At 43.5% G+C, this 23,083-nt stretch overlaps 2 protein-coding genes across 5 annotated transcripts in view; one reads left to right on the forward strand and one right to left on the reverse strand.

Moving 5' to 3' along the window:
* Positions 1–23,083, reverse strand: part of CTPS2 (CTP synthase 2) — a 104,215-nt gene that overhangs the window by 29,775 nt on the left and 51,357 nt on the right. For all 4 annotated transcript variants that reach the window (XM_049643504.1, XM_049643505.1, XM_049643502.1 and 1 more), the window contains one exon: positions 7,156–7,252. In XM_049643504.1, coding sequence (XP_049499461.1) covers positions 7,156–7,252 — 97 coding nt within the window. The remainder of the gene's footprint in view (positions 1–7,155; positions 7,253–23,083) is intronic.
* Positions 16,377–22,161, forward strand: S100G (S100 calcium binding protein G). The gene is made up of 2 exons (XM_049643507.1): positions 16,377–16,599; positions 21,667–22,161. Exons 1-2 carry the CDS (start codon positions 16,465–16,467, stop codon positions 21,769–21,771), a joined length of 240 nt encoding a protein of 79 aa, XP_049499464.1. The 5' UTR covers positions 16,377–16,464; the 3' UTR covers positions 21,772–22,161.

Raw genomic sequence — 23,083 nt, forward strand, 5'->3', positions numbered from 1 at the left:
GCCCTCCTCCTCATCCTGACGAAATGCAAAGAAGATCCCCAAAAGGAAGTGAGTCTGTTCCTAAAGCACTCAATTTCCACTTGCTGCCAACATCATGCTCAGGAGCTTGACACAGCTGTGTCAAGTCTCACCATCCCTTGTCATCTGCCCTGACGATGAGGGTCATCTTCTCAGAATTGTGATGGGAAATCACCAGGACCTGGTCTCCAGCTGGATAGACTGCACTGCAGAGGGCTTCTAATTCCTCTCAAAATGTGCCACATTCTCCACTGCACTGGACACCCCTACAGGGCAAAATGGCAGCCACTGGCTTTTTAAAAAACTTTTTTAATGTTTATTTATTTTTGAGAGAGAGAGAGAGAGAAAGAGAGACAGAGCGTGAGTGGGGGAGGGGTGGAGAGAGAGGGAGACACAATCTGAGCAGGCTCCAGGCTCTGAGCTGTCAGCACACAGCCCGATGTGGGGCTCGAACCCACGAACTGTGAGATCATGACCTAAGCAGAAGTCGGACGCTTAAACGACTGAGCCACCCAGGCACCCCATCATCCACTTGCTTTTAACGACCCCAACGACCAGCACTGTGCTCATGGGGTGGCCCTTTCCCTCCTCTGCCCGCACCCCCCACCCCACCTCAAGTGCTCAGGTCTGCTCTGCACCCTTCCACCCCTACAGCATTCCTGTTTCTAAAACCAAGGGCTCCCTGACCATTTGGGTGTTGGTTTGGAGAACAGAGTTTCTCAAATTGCACATCAAATACGGGATTGCTTTAAACTGAGTCTACTCTAGCATCCCCACCAGTGCATACACACACCAGATTGTGCAGTAGTTTTTAAAGTTTATTTATTTATTTTGAGAGAGAGTGGGGGAGGGGGACAGAGAGTGAGGGGTGGGGTGGGGTGATAGAATCCCAAGCAGGCTCCTTGTCAGCTCGGAGCCCGATGCGGGGCTCCATCCCACGAACTGTGAGAGCCTGACCTGAGCTGAAACCAAGAGTTGGATGCTCAACGGATTGAGCCACCCGGACGCCCCCCAGATTGTGCAGTATTAAAACATGCTACATCCGAAAAGCACGTTCTTTCTGGTAGGTGGCAGTTTGGTTTGAAGAACACACTTAGCACAAAGACATGCTCCCTTTCCTGGATGCCTCAGCAACATATCTGGGACCTGGCTAAAAAAATGAAGCCTGGGGACGGTAATATTTTGGAAACTATAACCATCAAACAAGTTGTCAGCCGTCCCCTTAATGAGCTCTGAACCTTGTCTGAATTGCTTTGTATTTTACTACGTCCCCATCTCTCACACTCAGTTGAGAGCCACAAGCAAAACGATAAAGTTTATTTTTGGAGTCTTAAAACCCTCTCATAAAAAAGTTCCCTGGTGCTTTCCCTGGTTCCTCTCTCACCTGAGCCTGACCCACTCCATCTCCAGTCATGCCTCATTTTTGATTTCTCACTCTTCAAAGCACTCCACTTAATACTTAACCTGCTCTGCACCATCTCGCCCTGCTTTTCAGGTGTCATCTAATGAGTTAATCAACCAAGTAAGCATGTCACTGTGAGACAAGTCCTGCCATCTATGTATTGAGACAAAATGTGGTTTTGAAAAATTGAGGGTGTGAGGCGCCTGGGTGGCTCAGTTGGCTAAGCGTCCGACTTCGGCTCGGGTCGTGGTTTGTGAGTTCGAGCCCCGCGTCAGGCTCTGTGCTGACAGCTTGAAGCCTGGAGCCCACTTCGGATTCCGTGTCTCCCCCTCTCTCTACCCCTCCCTTGCTCACACTCTGTGTCTCTCTGTCTCTCAATAATAAATAAACGTTAAAAAAATTAAAAAAAAAGAAAAATTGAGGGTATGTAATTTACATGCAATGAAATCTACAGATCTGAAGGGTAAGTAGAGCTGTTTAATGAATTCACCAGTGGTAAGATGCATGTTTTTTTAAACATTTTTTTTAAGTTTACTTATTTATTTATTTAGAGAGAGAGAGAGAGAGAGTGAGTGAGTGAGGAGCAGAGAAAGAGGGAGAGAGAGAATCCCAAGCAGGCTTCGAGCTGTCAGCGCAGAGCCGGACGCAGGGCTCAATCTCACAAACTGTGAGATCATGATCTGAGCCCAAATCAAGAGTCCAACGCTCAAGTGACTGAGCCACCCGGGCACCCTAAAATGCATGCTTTAGGAGTTGCATTTTGGAGAGTGATTATAGTGGTGGGCTGTGAGGTCAGGGCCACCCATTCCAGTAGAAGACTTGAAACTATGTGAGAAGAGTGGTCCCGGCCTGTTCTGACCACCCACTGACCATGAGCCTTATCCTGTCACTACGTGGTATATTTAGGCAGGCAAGCAGACAAGTGGGGAGATACCCTGAGTACTTTCCAGGAGGGTAACAGCCTTACTGCCTGGGCCTTACACCACGTTCGGCCTGTGCTTCTTGGTATAGACTAGGATTTGGCAAGCCATGGCAACTCCGAGGCAAACCAGGAATCCCCTGACTATGTTCAACCCTCGAATGAAGAATGGTTTTTACATTTTCAAATGCGTGGAAGAAAAAAATCGAAAGAATATTTCATGACGCATTAAAATTACATGAAATTCACATTTCAGCCCCCATAAATAAAGGTATGCTGGCACACAGCCACACTTGTTCCTTTACATATGTGCCTCTGGCTGCTTTTACACTACAATGGCAGAGTTGAGCAGTTACATCAAAGATCGTGTGACCCCAAAGCTGAAAATATTTACTCTCTGGGCTTTAACAGAAAAAGTTTATTAACCTCTGGTTTAGACCATTTAGGTAATAGACTTTGGGCTCGTAGATCTCTCCCTTCCCATGTTTAAGTGTTGATGGGAACACGGACAGCATATACACAAATAAACCAACATTTTGGGGTGGGGGAACTTTCCACTTTGTAGTGGAAAGAAATGCAGTAATGTAGTAATGGAAAGAAAATGAAAAAGAAATGTAGTAATGAAAAGAAATGCAACATAAAGTACAATAATAAAGGGTCCTTTTTGTTCTGCTAATAAAGCAAAAAGACAAATGATAAAAACACTAGCAAAGCGATTAGAGAAAGCAAGAACAGTACAGTGTAGTTCACATCATTATGAACTGGTTCACCTCTTCCATCAAACAATCTGGCAGAATTATCAGTCATAAATGTGTTCACATCCTTTGACCTAATAGTCCGAGTCCTGGAAATCTATTCTAAGGAAACAATCAAAAGAACATAAACACTGTGTCAAGATGTACACATTACCATTTTTTCTAACAAAATGCTGGAAACATCCTGAAGTGTTTAGAAATAAGAAATGAATCAGTAGGGGCACCTGGGTGGCTCAGTCAGTTAAGCATCTGACTCTTGATTTCAGCTCAGATCATCATCTCACGGTTCATGGGTTCGATCTCCACATCGGGCTCAGTGCTGACAGCATAGAGCCTGCTTAGGACTCTCTCTCTCCCTCTCCCTCTGTTCCTCCCCTGCTTGCACGTGCTCTCTCTCTCTCAAGATAAATAAACATTTAAAGAAAAGAAAAGATCATGAATATGCAATTAATACTTAGGTGAAGTGTTAGAGAAATGCAGTCTAGAAAAATATCTTGTTTGTGAAGACCTTTGAACCAGCTTTGATAATTTCCCCCCACACTGTCATTAGTCCTTTAATAAGCAAAAGCCTTTGTAGACAAGGACAACACACACATACAGAACGCAGGACAGGAGTGAACCTCTGGGAACACAATTCTTACAAATAGAGCAAATGATGATTAGTAGTACTTTGGTCCAAATCAATTTATACCTATAATCTCCACTTCCAAAAACTCAAATTCAACTCATCTCGCTGCATACATGAAATATGTATGGCTGTTTGTATGTCAATCATGCCTCAATAAAGTGGTTAAAAAAAAGAAAAAAGAAAAATCAAATTCCTAGTTTTCATGAACCTTAGGGAACTAAGGACTCTAAGAAAAAAAAGGAATTTGTTCCTGATGAATATAAAAATCAGAATCACTTTAGTAATCCAGCCTTTGTGTCCACCAATATCTCTAGGCTCTGGTCCTATTCCAAAGTATTCTCTTTTACTAAAAAACAAAACAAAACAAAACAACAACAACAAAAATAAACCTTTACTTTTCTGTTTTTCCATTCGACCCAGAGCACTGCAATCACAGGCCCATAAATCAAATTTAAATAATGAATGAATAGCATCAAATGCTTTCCATCAAAACTATAAATTATTTTCAGAAGCAATGTAAGCAAATGTATTTTGTTCCATTTTGCAGAAATATGCTGATGAGGGGGCTGTGGGGGGAGCCTTACAAAAGTAATGGGCTGACTAGAGAAAAAATGCTGCAAAAGAAATATGCCAATTAGGGGGAAGAAATCCACAAGATACTATGGTGCTATTTGTTTTTATATTTTTATGACACTCAATACAGCCATGGCCAGTGGTCGTATTCGTATCTCTCATCTCCAACACGACACAAGTGCAAGGGCAAAACCTTATGCATCCTGAGGCTCACAGGTTCACACACTCATATGACATTTGCAAACTATGAAGCACAGTTTAAATTTAAGGGCAGGCCTGGGGCGCCTGGGTGGCTCAGTCAGTTAAGCGTTGGACTCTTGATTTCGGCTCAGGTCATGATCTCATGGTTGATGAGTTTGAGCCCTGCGTCCAGCTCTGCGCTGACAGCGAGAAGCCTCCCTGGGATTCTCTCTCCCTTTCTCTCTGTGCCCCTCCCCTGCTCTTGCACTCTCTCTCTCCCTCTTCCAAAATAAATAAAATAGACTTTTAAAAAAAAATTAAGGCAGGCACGGAAACAACCCAAATGTCCATCAACTGATGAACATATCAACAAAATGTAGTCTAACCATACAATGAAATAGTGTTCAGCCCTAAAAAGGAATGAAGTGCTGATACGTGCTACAATGTACATATACCTTAAAACATTATGCTAAATGAAATAAGCCAAACACAAAATGTCATATGTCATATGGTTCCACTTATATGAAGTGTTCCTAACAGGCAAATCTGTAGAGACAGTAGATTAATGGTTGCTTAGGACTGAGGGGGGCCGGTCCATAGCTAAAAGGAAAGAGGGATTCTTTTTGAAGTGACAAAGATGTTCAGAAATTGACTGTCGTGGTAGTTGTACAACTCTGTGAATATAATAAAAAACAGTGAACTACATACTTTTAGTAGTTGAATTGTATGGTATGTAAATTATATCTCAATAAAGCTATTACAATTTTTTTTCAAAGTAGGCAAAAGATATTAATTAAAAGCAAGGATTTTTGTTCTCTAGTCAGCCCATTACTTTTGTAAAGCTTTGTTGTATTCAAGATTCATAAAAATCATCGACATTACTTTTATGCCTACTGTAAAGAAAAACAAATCCTAAATCAGTCTTATTTCTATCAAGACAGATCAAAATTTAAAATATTTTGAAGACAATGCTCTCTTTTAGAAGCTTAGTACAATTAGCAGTGAATCTTTTACATAAAACAGATACAATTCTAAAACATTAACTTTCTCACTAACCATTGTTTGTCTCTTAGGCAATTATTTGAACAAAGTTTCAAAGTATTTGAAAACATTTGAAAGCTGAAGAATCACTACTAATATCCACAGAGAGAAAAAATTCTTATATTCTTAAAGAAAAAAGTCATTTAGAGAACAATGGTTTCTTACCCAGAGAGAGTAAAGAAATGTGCCTTGAAACTTTTCTTTTTTAAATTTCATTCTTACTAGGAAGCTTTATATTCCTTAGAAGCTGTTTATCACTGGGGCACCTGTGTGGCTCAGTCGGTTAAGTGCGGGACTCTTAATTTCGGCTCAGATCATGATCTCACGGGTTCATGGGATCAAGTCCTGTGTCGGTGCAGATTAGGAGTCTCTCTCTCCCTCTCTCCGTGCCCCTCCCCCCTCAAATAAAAAAATATACTTAGGGGCGCCTGGGTGGCGCAGTCGGTTAAGCGTCCGACTTCAGCCAGGTCACGATCTCGCGGTCCGTGAGTTCGAGCCCCGTGTCAGGCTCTGGGCTGATGGCTCGGAGCCTGAAGCCTGTTTCCGATTCTGTGTCTCCCTCTCTCTCTGCCCCTCCCCCGTTCATGCTATGTCTCTCTCTGTCCCAAAACTAAATAAAAAACGTTGAAAAAAAATTTTTTTATAAAAAAAATAAACTTAAAAAATTAAAAGAAGCTGTTTATCATCCATAAAGGAGGAACTCCTATTTCTGGTCTTATTCTTCGTTAAGAAGTCATTTTTCTAAGATATGCTTATAACTTCATGGGAATGATGCTGGACACCCAAGATACCTGGGTTCCCTTCCCCTGCTTCCGGCCCTTTCAGCACCTTTCATGTTCCCTTTCATGACACTCTTTCCACTTGTTTTGAGGCCCTGGGGGAGGACAGGGCTGATATTTGTCCTGGGCACTACTGTATCTGCAGAATCTAGCACAGTGCATATGGCACAGAGTAGGCACTCAAGATGTCTTTATTAAACTGAATTCAGGGCTCTGGGGTTTTTCTTGCTTTATGTTAGTCTCATATAATGTGTTAATCTATGAAAATAAGTTCCACAGAAATTAGAGTAACCTTATCGGGAGTGAAAGATGAGCAAATATCAGATGGCAAGCCCCATCATATTTTCCTCTCCCCGACCTAAAGCTGCTGGGGGAACAGAGAAATACACTTCTCAGACTTAATTGCTCTACTCCTTAAGAAGTTTGTAAATTAGTAGCTGACACCAGTCAGACATCAAAGAAGTAAACAGGGAGCTGGTTTCATTGTAGTGGAGAAAACTGTGGCTTGGAAAGAAGTGGGTGAATCAGGGCTCTCCCCGTGCAAGGTCATCTCCAGGAGCATCGGTAAATCACAGAGCAGCCCGCTGGGCCCAGTGTCGTGGCGGTCAAATAAGAAGGGGCCTTCACAGGCTTTCTACCAAGCCTTCCGGGGAGACTAGGGGGAAAGCAGGAGGAGCAGCAAAGGCAAATGGGACAGGTGGGATAAAGAGTCACAGCACCTGGAGCTACTGGAAGGGAAGCTGGAGAGGTGGAAGGGGCGGCGTGGGCTCCAGAGGACTCTGACTGCGGCTGTGTCTGCACAGAGCCACGCGAACCACCCGCCCCGACCTCTGAGAGAACAAACGATCGTAGACACTTACTTAATATTGAATTTTCAGTTTTGAAAACAGTTCTTCTGATTCCCAGTCTCATTGTTCCTCCCAAATTGCCAGGGTTGTGTTCGGGCATATCAATCACCTTAGAAAACAAAACAAGTCCGGTTTTGCCATTTATACAAATGTAATTTCCCAAATTTCAAGCTTTACTTTTAAAGTAACGATCGTTGGTTGGGTAAGGATGTTCCCTAGACAATAAAACCTGATAATTCCTTCCAATTTTCTTATTCAAATACAGCCATGCTTTACACACTCCTCACAGTAGGCTTCCTTTTCGTCTCTGTTCTAATCTTTCATTCAAATTACTTGTACAAAATGTGTCAGGACCGTCTTTATGACCTTCCACCTGTCCTTACTCAAGATGTCAATTCCAAGCAATGTTCACACTTCAAGTTCTGGACTTCTAGGGCCACTCACTTTGGTATTTGCATCCCTCCCCTACCGCCCATTTCATTCCCTAAAGATTCTCCATAAGCAAATCTGTCCATCCTTACGGAGAAGTACACCAAAAAGACTTTTTTCTAGAAAACCTTAGGATTCCTTTAAAAAAAAAAAAAAAGGTAACGTTATCCATTCTAGCACATTCTCTGTGCCATAAACTTGAGCACCACCCTGGATCTCTCCCTCTTCCTCATGCCTCATCTCTCATTTGTCAAGTCCTATCAATTTAACCCCTTCCAGACTTCCTGCATCCATCCATGGCTCCAACCATCACCCAAACCACAGCCCCTCAACCCAGGCTATAGCCAGAGCTCCACATTCACGTGACCCCAGTCCACCCTGCACACTACAGGCAAAGCAGTTGTGGTATTTCTCCTGCTTGAAATCCTTGACTGCATGATATCAGTGCAGCCTCGCCCTCCAGCCCCATGTCCCATGACCTTCCCCTCACACCCTGAGCTCTGGTCATGGTGGCCTTCCTCCATTTCCTCCAGTGCATCTTCTTCCCTCCTGCCATGAGAACTCTGCACATGCTGTTTCCTCTGCCCAGAACATCTCCCATTCCCCTACCCTCTTTTCCTAAATGAAACCATCCTCAACCTTGAGACCTTAGGTCAACTATCCAACATGAACTCCTACAGGAGTTTATATTCTCAGGCACCATAGCCTAGTGAGGACCCCCATCTCTGCCCTCCCCACCCCTGCACTTCCCTTGTTCATGTCTGTAGAGTGCTTTGCCTGTGAGACTATACAGCCTTGAGGGCTGGGGCAGTGCTATCTCTCCTTACATTGCATTCCCGGCCCCTTGCGTATATGGGACTGGCGCATGGTATATACTAAATGAATGCATGCATGAATGAATGAATAAATGAATGAACTCAGACCAAAGAATTTCAGATTTATCTTTATGATTACTTCATAGAAATTCCAAAACATGATTTTTATGAAAAGACTGTTCTTGTTAGTCATTGCTCTGTTTTTTCCGTTCTGTTTGCTACGATCTCGTGGTTTTGTTTCATCTATTGTTTTGTTAAGCTGTTAGAACAGACTACAGTCGGGCAAGTTAACGTGTTCTCATGAAACTGCTCAGGTTTCCCTCTCATAAAACCTTTCAGTTTTTCCCCCCACACATTAAATGCCATGTAGTGCTCTATAGAAAACCTGGACAACTAGAATTTCCTGAGGTAAAAATTTTCCCAGAACTTGTATGATCTTATCAGCGCCCCAGAACTTTCCGAGCCATCTGAACCCTGCGTCCCAAGTGCACTCCAAGAGTCACCGAGGGGAAGGGGTGGAGAAAAAACTTGATTACTCCCCTTGTTGGATGGAGTGCTCAGTTCTGAAGTGCTCTAGACCTTGACATCTCTTTCCTATCTTCTCTGGTTGGCTAATTATGGCTAGATTAAGTATTACTGGAGTGAGGTGAGAGAGGGCATTAGGTTCCAGTTCTCAAAGCTGAGCTGCTTATAAATGCCCAGCCCCTTATGTATTTTCTAGGAAAAGGCAGATAAGATTGCGCTATCCACCACAGCCTCAATTTTCACTGCAGTTCAAGACAACCTGAACCATGTAGGAAGAGCACAGCGATGACCCCCCTAACGCCCCCCACCCCCGCTTCTTAGAGGTGTATTCTGGTTGTTCGATCCACTCTTACTTCCTGTATTGGGTTCTTCAGCCCAGGAAGAGTGTTTTAACGTAGTTTGTGTAGTTATTGGCATGTTTGGTTTTCAAGAAATGTTCCGCTATGAACCACTGAGAAAAGTCAAATGACCCACCTGAGAACAGGAAACCTGCCTTACTGCTTACTTGAGATGATCTTGACAGACACAAGACCACATCATATCTCCAGAAGAAAAATACAGTGGGCACAGGGGCTGCCTAAGGGTGTTAAATATTCCTCCAACGTAAAGGGAAGTCTGGAAATCCCTAACAGAGCAATATAAGAATATTATTTAAAAACATGGGGGTAGGGGCACCCGGGTGGCTCAGTTGGTAGAGCACATGACTCTTGATCTTGAGGTCTTGAGTTTGAGCCCCACGTTGGGGGTAGAGTTTACTTAAGTACATACATACATAAAAATAATAAAATAATAAAAGTTTGGAGGTAAATATCAGGAGAACCAGCTGGAAGACTTGAGGTTGGCAGAGAGGGGGTAAGGATTACTGAATATTTTCATTATAGGCCTTTTGGAACGAGTTGGCTTTTAAAACTTTGTACATAGTATTATTTTTAATGAAAACACAAATTTAAAGCCCAAACAGTGCAATCTATCATTTAGACCTTCCACTAGGGTGTTAGTTCACATTATCCCTGCTGTTTTCAGAAGCAATAACTACAACCGTCTCCGAACATGATAGCACAGAAAGAAATCCCAAGGTACAGCAGCCACAGTGATCCTCTGATTAAAACACGCTAGCACAGAAACCAGAGGAGAAGGCACAGAAAAGGTTAGAGAAAAGATGGGGGTGCAGGTGGAAGTAGCTTTCCAATGGCAAACGATGCCCCGAACGGCAGTGAAAGGAGAAAAGCACAGCAAGAACTGACAGGGGAGTCGCTGTTGTCTCTGGGCTGGCTCAGAAGGCCACATCTGGGGATTCTCATCAGACACTCAGTCTTCTGATGGAAGCCAGGCACAAGCCAGTGGAATCCAAACACACCAAGGGGAAGGTTGGGGAGGGTAGAGAATACACGGCAGTTCTGGACAAGCCAGGCCCAACCAGCTGCCTTCAGTTACAGTCTCCTCCGATGAGCTCGAAAGTTGCCAGTAGGACTGCCTCTTGGGTTATAAGCAGCCTGATTCAGCAACAAAATTCGGGAAAACGTCTCTGTGCCTGGTATTTCCCTCCACAAAAAGCCTGAGAGACATCAGTTTCAAAACATATCCTTTATCGTGACTGGAGTAGTTAAAAAAAAAACAAACTCAAATATGCGTTAGTTTTAATCCCAACATTTCCAAAATACCCTACATTTGCATCTAAGAGGAAAATGCCTCTTCCACTGCAAAAGGACTGCCTTGGCCTGCTCTGATTTTGCCGAAATACTGGCTGTTGTCTGATCCCCACTACAGAGCTGTCCTTTCTTGGAACTGAGCCAGCCATATAGCATAAGAAAAATAAAAAAGGATCAATAAGTAACGAATATCGGTGGTGATAAAGCTTTAGATGTAAAAGTACCACATAAGGATAAATACAGCCCTGATTAACCTTTACCGAAGTTTCCGCAGCCCACGATAAAAGTGTAATGGGTTCAAGACTGGGTTCATGTGTCCCAGATGCCTTAACAACAGAGTCTAGGGAAGTTATGGTCTCTTATCAAAGATGAAATTCCAGCATACGAGGTAGTACACACTGACTGACCCAACAGAGCCCTGGTTAGGTCAGTTTCCCTCACGTCCCTTGCCTTTGGACATTTCATTTGGGGACGCTGAAGGAGCCTACTCTCCCAAGCCAGCTGTTTCCAGTCTCTCAGGCAACACACAGTGATTTTTCTCAGACTTTCTACTATATTCCGCAAGTATTCTTTACAAGGATTTCCCCAACCCATTCCCTTCCTCCCGTCCATTAGTTTTTCCTGATCATTTTTTTTTTCAAGCCTGCTTCTGATTTCGATTCTTGATGACTCATGTTCAAGTTGTGCACAAAGTACGAACAAAGTGATGTTCAAATCTATACTCTTCTGCACGTGGCACTCAGGTCCCACCTCACTCGGGAACCCAGTCTGGCTAAGCTCTCCCAAAGCGTCATAACCTGTGGTTTCTACCTTGGATGGACAGGTCCATTGCTGATGGCTCCTCTGCTCCCCTCCCCACCACTGCTCTACACCTATATCACCTCTTCATTACTTTTCCTAAAATGCCTTGCCCCCCCCATTCCACATGGGCCCATGCTTTCGGGCACCCTCCAGTTCTCCTTACTGACCCATGATTAACGCCATGTTATTATGCTAACCCTACCAAATAAATAATACGTGGCAAAAGAGACTTTGCAGACATGCGTATATTAAGCCTCTTGAGACGGCAAGGCTGTCCTGGATTATCTGGGTGGGTTCGATGTAACAACAGGGTCTTTATAAAAGAGAGGCAGGAGGGTCAGAATCAGAGAAGGAGATAGATGACAGTGGCAGTCAGACAGAAAAGAGAGAGAGAGAGAGAGGCTGGAAGACGCTACACTGCCGGCTTTGAAGATGGAAGAAGGCACCATGAGCGGGCAACCTCTAGAAGCTGGAAAGGCAAAGAAACAGATCCTCCCCTAGAGTTTCCAGAAGGAATGGCAGCCCTGCCTGCCTACCCACTTTATACTTCTCCAGACCTGTAAGAAAACAACCTGTGGGGGCTTTTGGGGGGGGTGTTTTTTTTTAATTGTGTTGTTTTAAGCCACTAAGTTTGCAGTAATTTGTTACAGAAGCCATAGGATACTAATACGGTCCTTCGTTGTATACAACCTTAGCCTCCTCCATCATTTCCTTACCTGCCTCCTCTCATAGGCTAAAGGGTAGGCTCATCAAGCACAAGGACTGGAGCTTCTTCTCTGTCTCCAGCAGAGTCCGACACAGTGTCAGATTCCAACTGATGGCTCCACAGTGAAATCTCCCTGGATTTCTATCAGAAACGAGCAGAGCAGACGAAGGGGCTAGTGGGCAGCCTAAGAGCAACGGAAGGGTCTCGGTCCTGAGCCGCAGATGGATGGTTTCAGCATAGGGAGGGGAGGAACAGTGCCCCGCTCTGAAGCAGGGCACCCCTGAGCCCAAGCACACCTCTTACCCAATGCAGGACTGTTACATTGCCCTGTCTGTCTCCCTAGCCTGCCTCATCACCAGCAGCGGGACGATGGAATCCACCAGGGTGAAGGCACGGAGCAGTCCCATAAGTACGTTTATATTTTCCAGTGTTTTCAACTCATTTTCCACCAGTAAAAGAAGACCTGTGTTACTTCCATCAGAAAGAAAACATTCTTATACCTTCAGGTGTGAACATAACACATAAGTCCTGCCTCTGGGCCTCACGCTAACGTCGACCAGCTCTCCTCACAGAAGCCCTCCTCCTGAGGGGGGCAGGCAGCACGGCGGCTGAGGGGGCAGCCTCGGCCTGGGCCAGAATCCCAGCTCTAGTACTGCCCAGTGCTGCGACCTTTAGCTGGTCCTTGAACGTCTCTGGAGACTGCAGGTAACAGTGGTATCCAGTTCACGGGAGTGCTGTGAGGATTGATCAAGGTAAAGGGCCAGGGTCGGCCAAGGGCAGCACTCAGCCACAGGAAGGACCAGCCCTCGCTAAGCGTGGGCTATGTGATCAGGAGGCCTCTGTGACCTCAGCACAGGCGGGCCCCAAACCGGGGAGACGCAGGGCCCAGGCAAAGGTCGGAAGTGGAAAAGAACGTGAACTCTGCGGCAGTGCACCAAGTAGGCTGGCGAGGCAAAGCTGTGCTTTGCTGGTCAGACTCTTTTCAAACCCTCAGGATCAAAGACAACACGAACCCAGGATAGCACTGCCTGCCCATTTTGTTTTGCAGGGCCCGACACTGACTCTCCTCCCAGAGGTGCTTTTCGAGGCACTACCTGCTGTGGGCTTCGAGTCGAATAACACAGCTAAGGAAGCCTATGGTACGGGGGCTTTTAAAATAAGTTACTCTTGGCATCCCTAGGAAACACTTAAGTCTGTCCAAAGATCAAGCAATTGAATGGTGAGGTGATAAATAACCTTTGCCTCTCCATTTTTCCATTACCAATCTTGTGCCTTGTCATTTTTTCCCCTTCTCTAGTTTCAAAATGCACTCTTTTGAACACACCCTGTGTTTATCGCCCGTCTCCATGTATTTTTAGTTAATGTTTCATGAGAATATCTAGTGGCGGATTTCATGTTTCTCACTGCGGGTTTATCCTCACACTTGAGAACACAGGTAAAGAGAAACATAAGAGACGAGAGATGGGCCTGGCAGAGCGGAACAAGTGAACATTTCAGACCTATGGGTTGTTTTTCAAGTTCTGTTAGTGTTTACTACAAGCATAAGTTCTGACAACAAACAGCATTGGGCCTCGCTTATTATTTTTTTAAAGATTTTATTTTTAAGTAATCTCCACACCCAACGTGGGGCTCAAACCCATAACCCTGAGATCAAGAGTTGCATGCTCTACCGACTGAGCCAGCCAGGCATCCCAGCACTGGGCCTCTGTTAATCAGAAATCCTCCCTTGGGGGCGCCTGGGTGGCTCAGTCGGTTGAGCGTCCGACTTCGGCTCAGGTCATGATCTCGCGGTCCGTGAGTTCGAGCCCCGCGTCAGGGTCTGTGCTGCCAGCTCAGAGCCTGGAGCCTGTTTCAGATTCTGTGTCTCCCTCTCTCTGACCCTCCCCCATTCATGCTCTGTCTCCCTCTGTCTCAAAAATAAATAAACACTAAAAAAAAAAAAATTAAAAAAAAAAAAGAAAGAAATCCTCCCTTGAAACTATAGATGCGTAGCCTGAAAGACTGTTAACCAACACTGTTCCAAATGTCTCTCTTAGGGTTAATTTCATATGCACACACCCTATATATACAACATATGCCATGTGCTATACATAACATATATCTGTCATACAATATGCAGTTATTAAAATTATATAGTTGTATATCATATAGTTATTAAAATCATTTCTTTGATATGGACTCAAGAAATATGACAATCGCCACGTTGATTTTAGCTCACAGGCGGTAATTTAAGAAAACCGATGATTTAAGATGTCTTTACCACATTTGGAGAGATTTGAATTTGGCCTGTGATAATGGCATTGTGGTTGTGTAGAAGAATCTCCTTGTCCTTACGAGACAAGATTGCTGAAGTATTTAGAGGAGAAATCGGTCTGCAACTGATTCTCAAATGAATCTGGGCAAAAGGTAGGTTGGGTGTTCACTGACCACTCTTGCAACTTTTCTGTAGATTTGAAATTTTTTTTTAAGTTATTGGAAGAAAAAGATATTTTTTTTTGCTGTGATTGTTCAACAAAAGCTGACTTCCTCCCAAGTAAAACAGAGCATAAGCATAAAAACACTAGAAATTCTCTAAAATCTTCATTAAAATGCATTGCCAAAATCAGAATATTTTTGCATAAAATCTTACAACTAAAACCAAAATGCTTATCTTTACTCCAAGAAGTGAGTTCATATATATTCAATACCAGTGGGTACCAAAGTCAAAGAATCTGTAATAAAAACAAGAATAACATCTACAAGGACAGTGAAGGCACATAGAGTGATAAATGCTCAGGACTGCTGGGAAGTTCTTAAGAAACTATAAGATTTCACATTTGTTCTCCAAGGTAAATAAGGCCCTAGAAGTTTAGAACTGAAAAGTGTCAGAGAAAAATACAGTCCAATAGCTCAATGCTCAATTTATACATGATATAATGAAGGGTCAGAGAAAATTATACAAGCGTGGAAGTGTGCAAGTATTTAAAACCTGATGAGGACTCTTAAAGTCAATCTGAAACCCTGTATTGCGAGTTATAATCAGTATTAGATTAATGCCCTTTGGAAACGTCCTTGTTCTTTCATAGAACTCTTTCCAGTAGAAATAAATTTAGTCTCCAATTTTAAATCCTGGCAGTTCCACAAGTTTGAAGTATTTCCAACTGAATAAAAGTAAGTCAAGTATTTTCACAAGTTTTTAGAATGATTAACAAAATATATTGGGGGAAAAATAGTTATTCACCTGAAACTAATGTAAAATTGCGTGTCAACTGTGCTTCGATTAAAAAAAAAAACTTTGTATATATGGTAAGGAAAGAAGTAATGAGAAAAAAAGCAGATACGAGACCAATAAATAATAGAAGAGTTGAAAAATGATCATGCGACTTGGTAACCTTGCTTTGCCAAATAAAACCACAAGTTACTGTGTATCTTCTCCTTGTTTCTGAAGTCTGCTTCTCAGTGATACTTCTGTCCATTCATTCATTCAGTTGTTCAAGTATTTAAGGACCTAATCTGTACAAAACACCACAGGGACTTCCACAGCAACGCTGCAATTTCTTAGACTATATAGTATTGACCACCCACGATAGCATTTTTTTCTGCATATGAAGAAAGTTACTTTTTCGAGCCTAAATATGCAGCCAAATTGAAAAATATACAACTCTCCATAGTTAAGCTTTCCAAAATGTGAACACTCAGCAAATACACTAATGCCACATTGGAGGGAAAATACAATGTAAGGGGGGAAAAAAATCCAAGTTTACTCTTGGGACTCTGAACCATGAAGCAACTGTTAAGGTGGCCATTTATTGGATCTTGCCCTTAATTATGAGGTTCATGCAGTCTCAAGCTTGGGTTTCAAAAACCATTAATAATTACCCTTAAATGGCAAACAAAAGGAAAATTTCATAATCAGGGTGGTGAGTCCGTAAAGACTATAAAAGTCACGATCCTGCTCAACTCTTCGCACTCCTATTTGATTCTTCTAGCTGCCTTGCTGCTGGGCAACCAGGTAAGTGTGATTTTAGTACTTCCTGGAGCTCTTTCTGCTTCTTTTCAGAATGGTTGTCAAAGATACAGGTCAGGAGAGAAAGTGGGTTTGTGCCATCTAAAGATATTACCAGTAACTTAGAGGCTAAAAGCTGTGGTCAGGTTTCTTCAAGGCCACAGCCTACAGAGCACAGACCAGGTACATAAAATGTGGAGAATGTCACAACTACTAATCAAAGTGTAGGGCTCCAGGGACTATCTCGTAACAGATGTACTCTAAGAATACACACTGAACATACTAAGATGATTATTTTTACTACACCAAGGAAAGAGCCCAAAGGCACTGAAGTGTTGGCAATCATCGGTATAAAACTCCAGCTCAGCTTTCTGGTGAGCTCATTCCTTTCCCGATTTACAGGACACCAAAATGAGTGCAAAAAAGTCTCCTGAAGAACTGAAGAGCATTTTTGCAAAATACGCAGCCAAAGAAGGTGATCCAGACCAGCTGTCGAAGGAGGAGTTGAAGCTATTGATTCAGACTGAATTCCCCAGTTTGCTGAAAGTGAGTGCACAACCACAGAGCCCATGAACGGGGACTCTGATGGTGACAAGGGAGGACAGGGGAGGGGAGAGGCTGAGGAATGCAATACCCATCCGAGCTGGGTCTAGGCCAGAGCACACAGCAGACAAGGTGCGGGCATCTGTTGAGCAAGGGCACTTGAACGTGTTTCCCTCCCTGATGGCAGACCACATTTCAGAAGGCAAGTACCTGGAAAGCAGGTTCCAAGCCTTCTATGCCCCACAGCCTGGCACAGAACTCTCCATGACCAGCCAGAGTAAAAGGAAGCAATAATCGCATTTTCATGAAGTTAGACCTACAGGACCCCCATGTCACCCTGGGTTCAGCACCTCTGTGCCAGGCTTCAGGAAAACAAAGAGGTCTGCAAAAACATCATTGGTTGGCTTTGGACGTGCTTCATTGTTATAGGTAGGATCTGTCAAGAAGACCAATGCTTATTTGGCAATCTGAAAAGAAAACCCACTTTGCGCTGACAAATTGCCATCTGGCGACACCCATTTATATTTCAAAAGTATTTAAATTTGTGTTAATTTGTGTTAAGCACCTAAATCTGTGTTAATGAGGCAGCCATGCATTGCTAAACAACTTCCAGGAAGGGATTAAATCTCTTTAGCCCTACAGTTTCTTGTCAAAACTGTTGCAGAGTTGTCAAAATCAAAGTGCATCTTGGGGCAATAAAGAAGAGAGGCAGGCTGATTCTCATTGCTCCAAAATACTTTCTTTCCTTCGCAACTAAAAGGGATCTTCAAAATGGAAGCACAACTGTTTCATCTGACTTGGTTACTATTTAGCTGTAACTTCAGAAGAAACCATTTGCTGCCCAGATTTTGTCCCTTCTGCCAGTATGACGTGTGAGAAGGTTCTCACTGTAGTTGCTGAGGTTTCTGTTTTTAGTACTAAAGAGTGGCTGAATTCAATGACCTTATAATCCAATCTTGCCTCATTTTCTTACAGTTAAAATATAAAGTAACTTTCAGAAACAGTTAAAAGTGTTAGCAGAAAAGGGGATTTTTTTTGAACTTTCTGGATTTTTATTTTATTTATTTATTTTTAAGTAGGCTCTACGCCCAACGCAGGCCTTGAATTCACAACCCTGAGATCCAGAGTCAGATGCTTTACCAAGTCAGCCAGGTGCCCCAGTAAAGGAGACTTTTTAATTAAAAATTAAAACAGGGGCGCTTGGGTGGCTCAGCTGGTTAAGCGTCCGACTTCAGCTCAGGCCATGATCTCATGATCTCATGATCTCATGGTTCATGGGTTCGAGCCCCATGTCGGGCCCCGTGCTGACAGCTCAGAGCCTGGAGGCTGCTTCAGATTCTCTGTCTCCCTCTTTCTCCAACTCCCCTTCTCAAGATCTCTCTCTCTCAAAAATAAAAATAAACCTTAAAAAAATAAAACAAAGGTCTTTGAGAAAGATTAAAATCCTTTTCCTAATGTTTATTTATTTTTGAGAGAGAGAGAGAGAGAGAGAGAGCGGGGGAGGAGCAGAGAGAAAGGGAGACATAGAATCTGAAGCAGGCTCCAGGCTCCTAGCTGTCAGCAACGAGCCCAACGCCCACCTTGAACTCACGAACCCGGAGATTATGAACTTCAAAATCATGACGTGAGCTGAAGACAGATGCTCAACTGACTGAGCCACACAGGCGCCCTGAGAAAGACTAAATTCTAAAAAACACTCTGAAGTTTTTCCAAAAGGAAGAAAAATTGTAATAGGAAGGAATAATAATAAAAGAAAAATAATAATCAGGAAAGCCTAGGCAACCTACTCAAATAAGTGGTTTTAAAAGTTAAGACTGAGGAGGGAGATGCCCAGGTGGCTCAGTCGGTTGAGTGTCCACCTTCAGCTCAGGTCATGATCTCACGGTTTCCGAGTTCAAGCCCTGTGTCAGGGTCTCTGCTGTCAGCAGAGACTGTTTTGGGTTCTCTGTCCCCCTCTCTGCTTCTGCCCCACTCGCTCACTCTCTCTCTCTCTCTCTCAAAAATGAATAAACAGTTATAAAAAAATAAAAGGTAAGAGCAGGGGATTTTTCTATATTTTCCTATGGTTTATGTTTTTACTACAAAAAGCACATGACTTACAATTTTGATAAAGGTAGGAATCTGCTTACCAAGTCATGTACCTGATTATATTTTCATAGCGATTACTAAGGTTTTCCAAGCTACAGTCTTTCCATCATCACCTTGCATGGTTTAGAATCTAGTAAATGCCTCAGGAAAAGCGTTTGGTATTTATACAACAAATGCTGAGTAACTAACTTAGTTTAGTCTTCTGATGGCAGCAAAGTACCAAATGTCTATAGGAATCTTAGGGGTTAAAACATATTTTGATGTGGCGATCAGTTGTACAACAATGTCAACATACTTAAGAGTAGTGAACTGTTCACTTAAAAATAGTTAAGATAGGGGGGCGGCTGGGTGGCTCAGTCAGTTAAGCATCTGGCTTCAGCTCAGGTCATGATCTCACGGTTCATGGGTTCAAGCCCTGCATCGGGTTCTCTGCTGACAGCTGGGAGCCTGGAGCCTGCTTCGGATTCTGTGTCTCCCTCTCTCTCTGCCCCTCCCCTGCTCACATTCGGTCTCTCTCTCTAAAATAAATAAACATTTAAAAATTAAAAAAAAAAAAAAGTTAAGATAGGGGTGCCTGGGTGGCTTAGTTGGTTAAGCGTCCAATTCTTGATTTCAGCTCAGGTCATGATCTCACGGTCCGTGAGTTCAAGCACCATGTCAGGCTCTGTGCTGACAGCTCAGAACCAGAACCTGGAGCCTGCTCTGGATTCTGTGTCTCCCTCTCTTTTTCTCTGCTCCTACCCTGCTGGTGCTCTCTCTCTCTCAAAAATAAATAAACATTAAAAAAAATAGTTAAGATGGTAAATGTTGTGTGTTTTTTACCACAATTTAAAAAAAATTGAGGGGACGGGGGTCGCCTGGGTGGCTGAGTCGGTTAAGCGCCTGACTTTGGTTCAGGTCATGATCTCACAATTCATGAGTCTAAGGCCCGCGTTGGGCTCTCTGCTGTCAGCACAGAGCCCACTTCAGATCTTCTGTCCCTCTCTCTCTCTCTGCCTCTTCCCCGTGTGCATCCATCCATTCTCTCTCTTTCTCTGTCTCTCTCTCTCCCTCAAAAAAAACATAAAAAATTTTTTTTGAAGCTGATTTATAAACTAAACTGTTATTTCAATGAGTTTCCTTGGTACTATTTTGCCACAGATAAACTCCTACCTGAAAGGCAGAAATATAATGGCCTTAAGATTGGAGTTTTAGGGCAGAGACAAAAATTAAGTCTGCATAAGACACTTCAGAGTCAGGGGGCACCAGGGTGGCTCAGTCGGTTGAGCTTCTGCCTTCAGCCCAGGTCATGATCTCACAGTTTGTGGGTTTGAGCCCCGCATCGGGTTCTGTGCTGACAGCTCAGAGCCAGGAACCTGCTTTGGATTCTGTGTCTCCCTCTCTCTGCCCCTCCCCTGCCCACACTCTGTCTCTCTCTCTCTCAAAAATAAACGAATATTTTTGGGCGCCTGGGTGGCTCAGTCGGTTGAGCGTCCGACTTCAGCTCAGGTCACGATCTCGCGGTCCGTGAGTTCGAGTCCCGCGTCGGGCTCTGGGCTGATGGCTCAGAGCCTGGAGCCTGCTTCCGATTCTGTGCCTCCCTCTCTCTCTGCCCCTCCCCCATTCATGCTCTGTCTCTCTCTGTCTCAAAAATAAATAAACGTTAAAAAAAAAAATTTTTTTTTAAATAAATAAATAAACGAATATTTTTAAAATATTAAAAAAAAAAGAAGACACTACAGAGCCAGTAGTCAAAAAGGAGTCAGGCTTAACATGATCTCTTGTAACATCTCAAGCAGTGGTTCTCCAAACGTGATGGGTCCTGGACCAGCAGCATCAATATCACCTGGGAGCCTGTTGGAAATACAGATTCTCAGGCCCCACCCCAGGCCTAGTGAATCAGAAATTCTGGGAGTGGGAACTTGTCCATCTGTGTTTACTAAGGTCAGCAAGCCCATCTGGCGACTCTGATGCACGCCAAAGTGCGAGAACCACTGCTCCAGTCATCCTGCACAGCGTAGAGGTGGGCCGCAGCCCAGGGCTTGGGAAAAACTGGTGTGATTCGCAGTTAAGAGGTTAAGCTCTAGGGTCAATGTTTGAGCCTCAAACCCTCTCTTTACTTACAAGCTGTAGAACAAATCAGCAACTGTCTCAGAGCGCCAGTTTCCTCATATGTAAAGTGGATCTCCTCCAGGGGGCGGTTGGGGAGCACTTAACAAGCTACAGAAAGACCCGGCACAGTGCTGTCTAGGTTATATGCTGGCCCAGCCCTGGGAGCCAGACACAGAACTGGCTCCCAGGAAAACTTGGGGCACGAACCCTCCAGTGTTTGTGGGCCGTGGGCTCCTTGGCAGTCCAGTGAAGCCGCAGATTCCTTCTCAAAGGAATGTTTTTAGAGGCAGAAAGAAAAATAGATCGCACAGAAAACCAATTACAGTGGATCCTTGTACAACATGGGTACAAACTGCGAGGATTTTTTACAGTACAGTACTATAAATGTATTTTTTCTCCCTTGTGACTTCCTTAATAACACTTTTCTTTTCTCTAGCTTCCTTTATTGTAAGATACAGTATTTAATACATGTAACATACAAAATATGTGTTAATCAACTGTATATGTTATCAGTAAGGATTCCAGTCAACAGTAGGCTATTAGTAATTCAGTCTTGCGGGGAAGCAAAAGTTATCCTCAGATTTTCGAATGTGTGGGGGGTTGGTGCCCCAACCCCTGCATTGTTCAAGGGTCAACTGTATATTAAAATGCACATTATCAATATTAAAATAATAAATGTGTGATATAGGAAAAAAAATAAAAAGATAGCCAGTTCAGTGACAGGGAGCATGACTGCAGCTAAAGTTGGTCTTTCCACCTCCAACCGTGTAATTGAAACTTTAGCTGCCTTCTTGGGACACAGACCCAGTGTCTCTCATTTCAGAAAATGTGTAGCAGTAACTGATTTATTTTCTCTCCTCTCCCTATCCCATCCTTCTTGTCTAAAACCAGGGCCCCAGCACCCTAGATGACCTGTTTCAAGAACTGGACAAGAATGGAGACGGAGAAGTTAGTTTTGAAGAATTCCAGGTGTTAGTCAAGAAGATATCCCAGTGAAGGAAAAAAAACAAGACAATGTATCATTCCAAAAGAAGAGCGCCTGGGATGTGGCCCTATTCTATATGGAATCACTAATGTCTCTGGTCAATTCTTTGCAATTATAACGGTTTGGCTGTGAAGGCCAATTACTGTTAATAAAGAAATTCTTACACATGTCTCTCCTTGTCAAGTCCTGACCCCCATGGCTTAATAGATTTGAAATAACCTTAGTCTAATGCATATAATTATATAGATTTTTTTTAAAGGCTGAGAAGAGTTCCACGATCTTCACGAAGACTACAAACACGGCATCGGAGGCTTGGAAAGAACTCTGACGTGCCAAACCAGGGCCCTTACTCCAGTCTTCCACCAGAAGGACCCTTTTCCTGCTCTCCCTCCCCAGCCACTCAGGGCTCACATCATTTCCAGTTCCAACCCCTATTTCACTCTAGTCAATAGCTAGTGCGGAGCAGACTTCAAAAAACACATACTTGTCTTAAAGTCACCTCTGGCGCTTGCTGTGGTTTTTGAATCAATGACCCTCTCCGGGAGCAGAAGCATTACAGGACCAAGAGTCAGTTCTGCTCCATCACCGAGGGGGCGGCCTTGGTTCTGGTATGTAATGTGTAAAATAAAAGGCACAGGAAGACAGAGGGCCCTCCCAGCTCTGGCATCCCGTGCTGCCGGGACTCTCAGGATCTGAGAAACAGCTTGGGGGAAGGCGGTGGAGGTGGGGGGTGGGGGGGGAGTGTTGCTGGGGAATTTAACCAAAGAAAAGAAAAATGACTTCTAACCTTACCAAGAAACAAGGCAGATTTTTATACACAGTGAGGAAATGTTTAAATACAATTTGTATCATTCTAATTCAATACAAGAGCACTCTCATTGCACCAAAAACTTCAAACATTTCTAATGACTAATTATATTCCACTGCAGGGATACCCCATAATAGTCTCACCTATTTCCCCATTGTGGGACACTTCGACTGTTGTCATTTCTGATTCTTCTAAACAATGCTATACTAATGAGTAACTGTTCATACCTCTGTCAACACACCATATTTCCCTCCTTAGGAGAATTTCTGAGAAGTAAATGTCTGAGTTACAGCGTATGAATATTTTTATGGTTTGTGAAATAGACCACTTAATTGATTTTCCAAAAGGTTGTATTGATTCGGAAATCTACAAACAGGTAGGAGAACGCCAGCTTCAATCTCCAGACAGCATTAGTTGGTCTCATTTTAACAACTTCATTAGTCACCATAGTGCACATCTTCTACTCATTTCTAGTTTTCAGAGGGATCCCCATTGACTTTACTGCTGGATATGGG

This window comes from Panthera uncia, chromosome X (genome assembly GCF_023721935.1).
Source record: "Panthera uncia isolate 11264 chromosome X, Puncia_PCG_1.0, whole genome shotgun sequence".
NCBI classification, from domain to species: Eukaryota; Metazoa; Chordata; class Mammalia; order Carnivora; family Felidae; genus Panthera; species Panthera uncia.

What these genes read in the sequence shown, in the direction of transcription:
- S100G (XM_049643507.1), top strand. Translation starts at nt 16,465, where the DNA reads ATGAGTGCAAAAAAGTCTCCTGAAGAACTGAAGAGCATTTTTGCAAAA. An exon ending in AATTCCCCAGTTTGCTGAAA is followed by an intron (nt 16,600 to 21,666) that starts GTGAGTGCACAA and finishes GTCTAAAACCAG; the next exon opens with GGCCCCAGCACCCTAGATGA.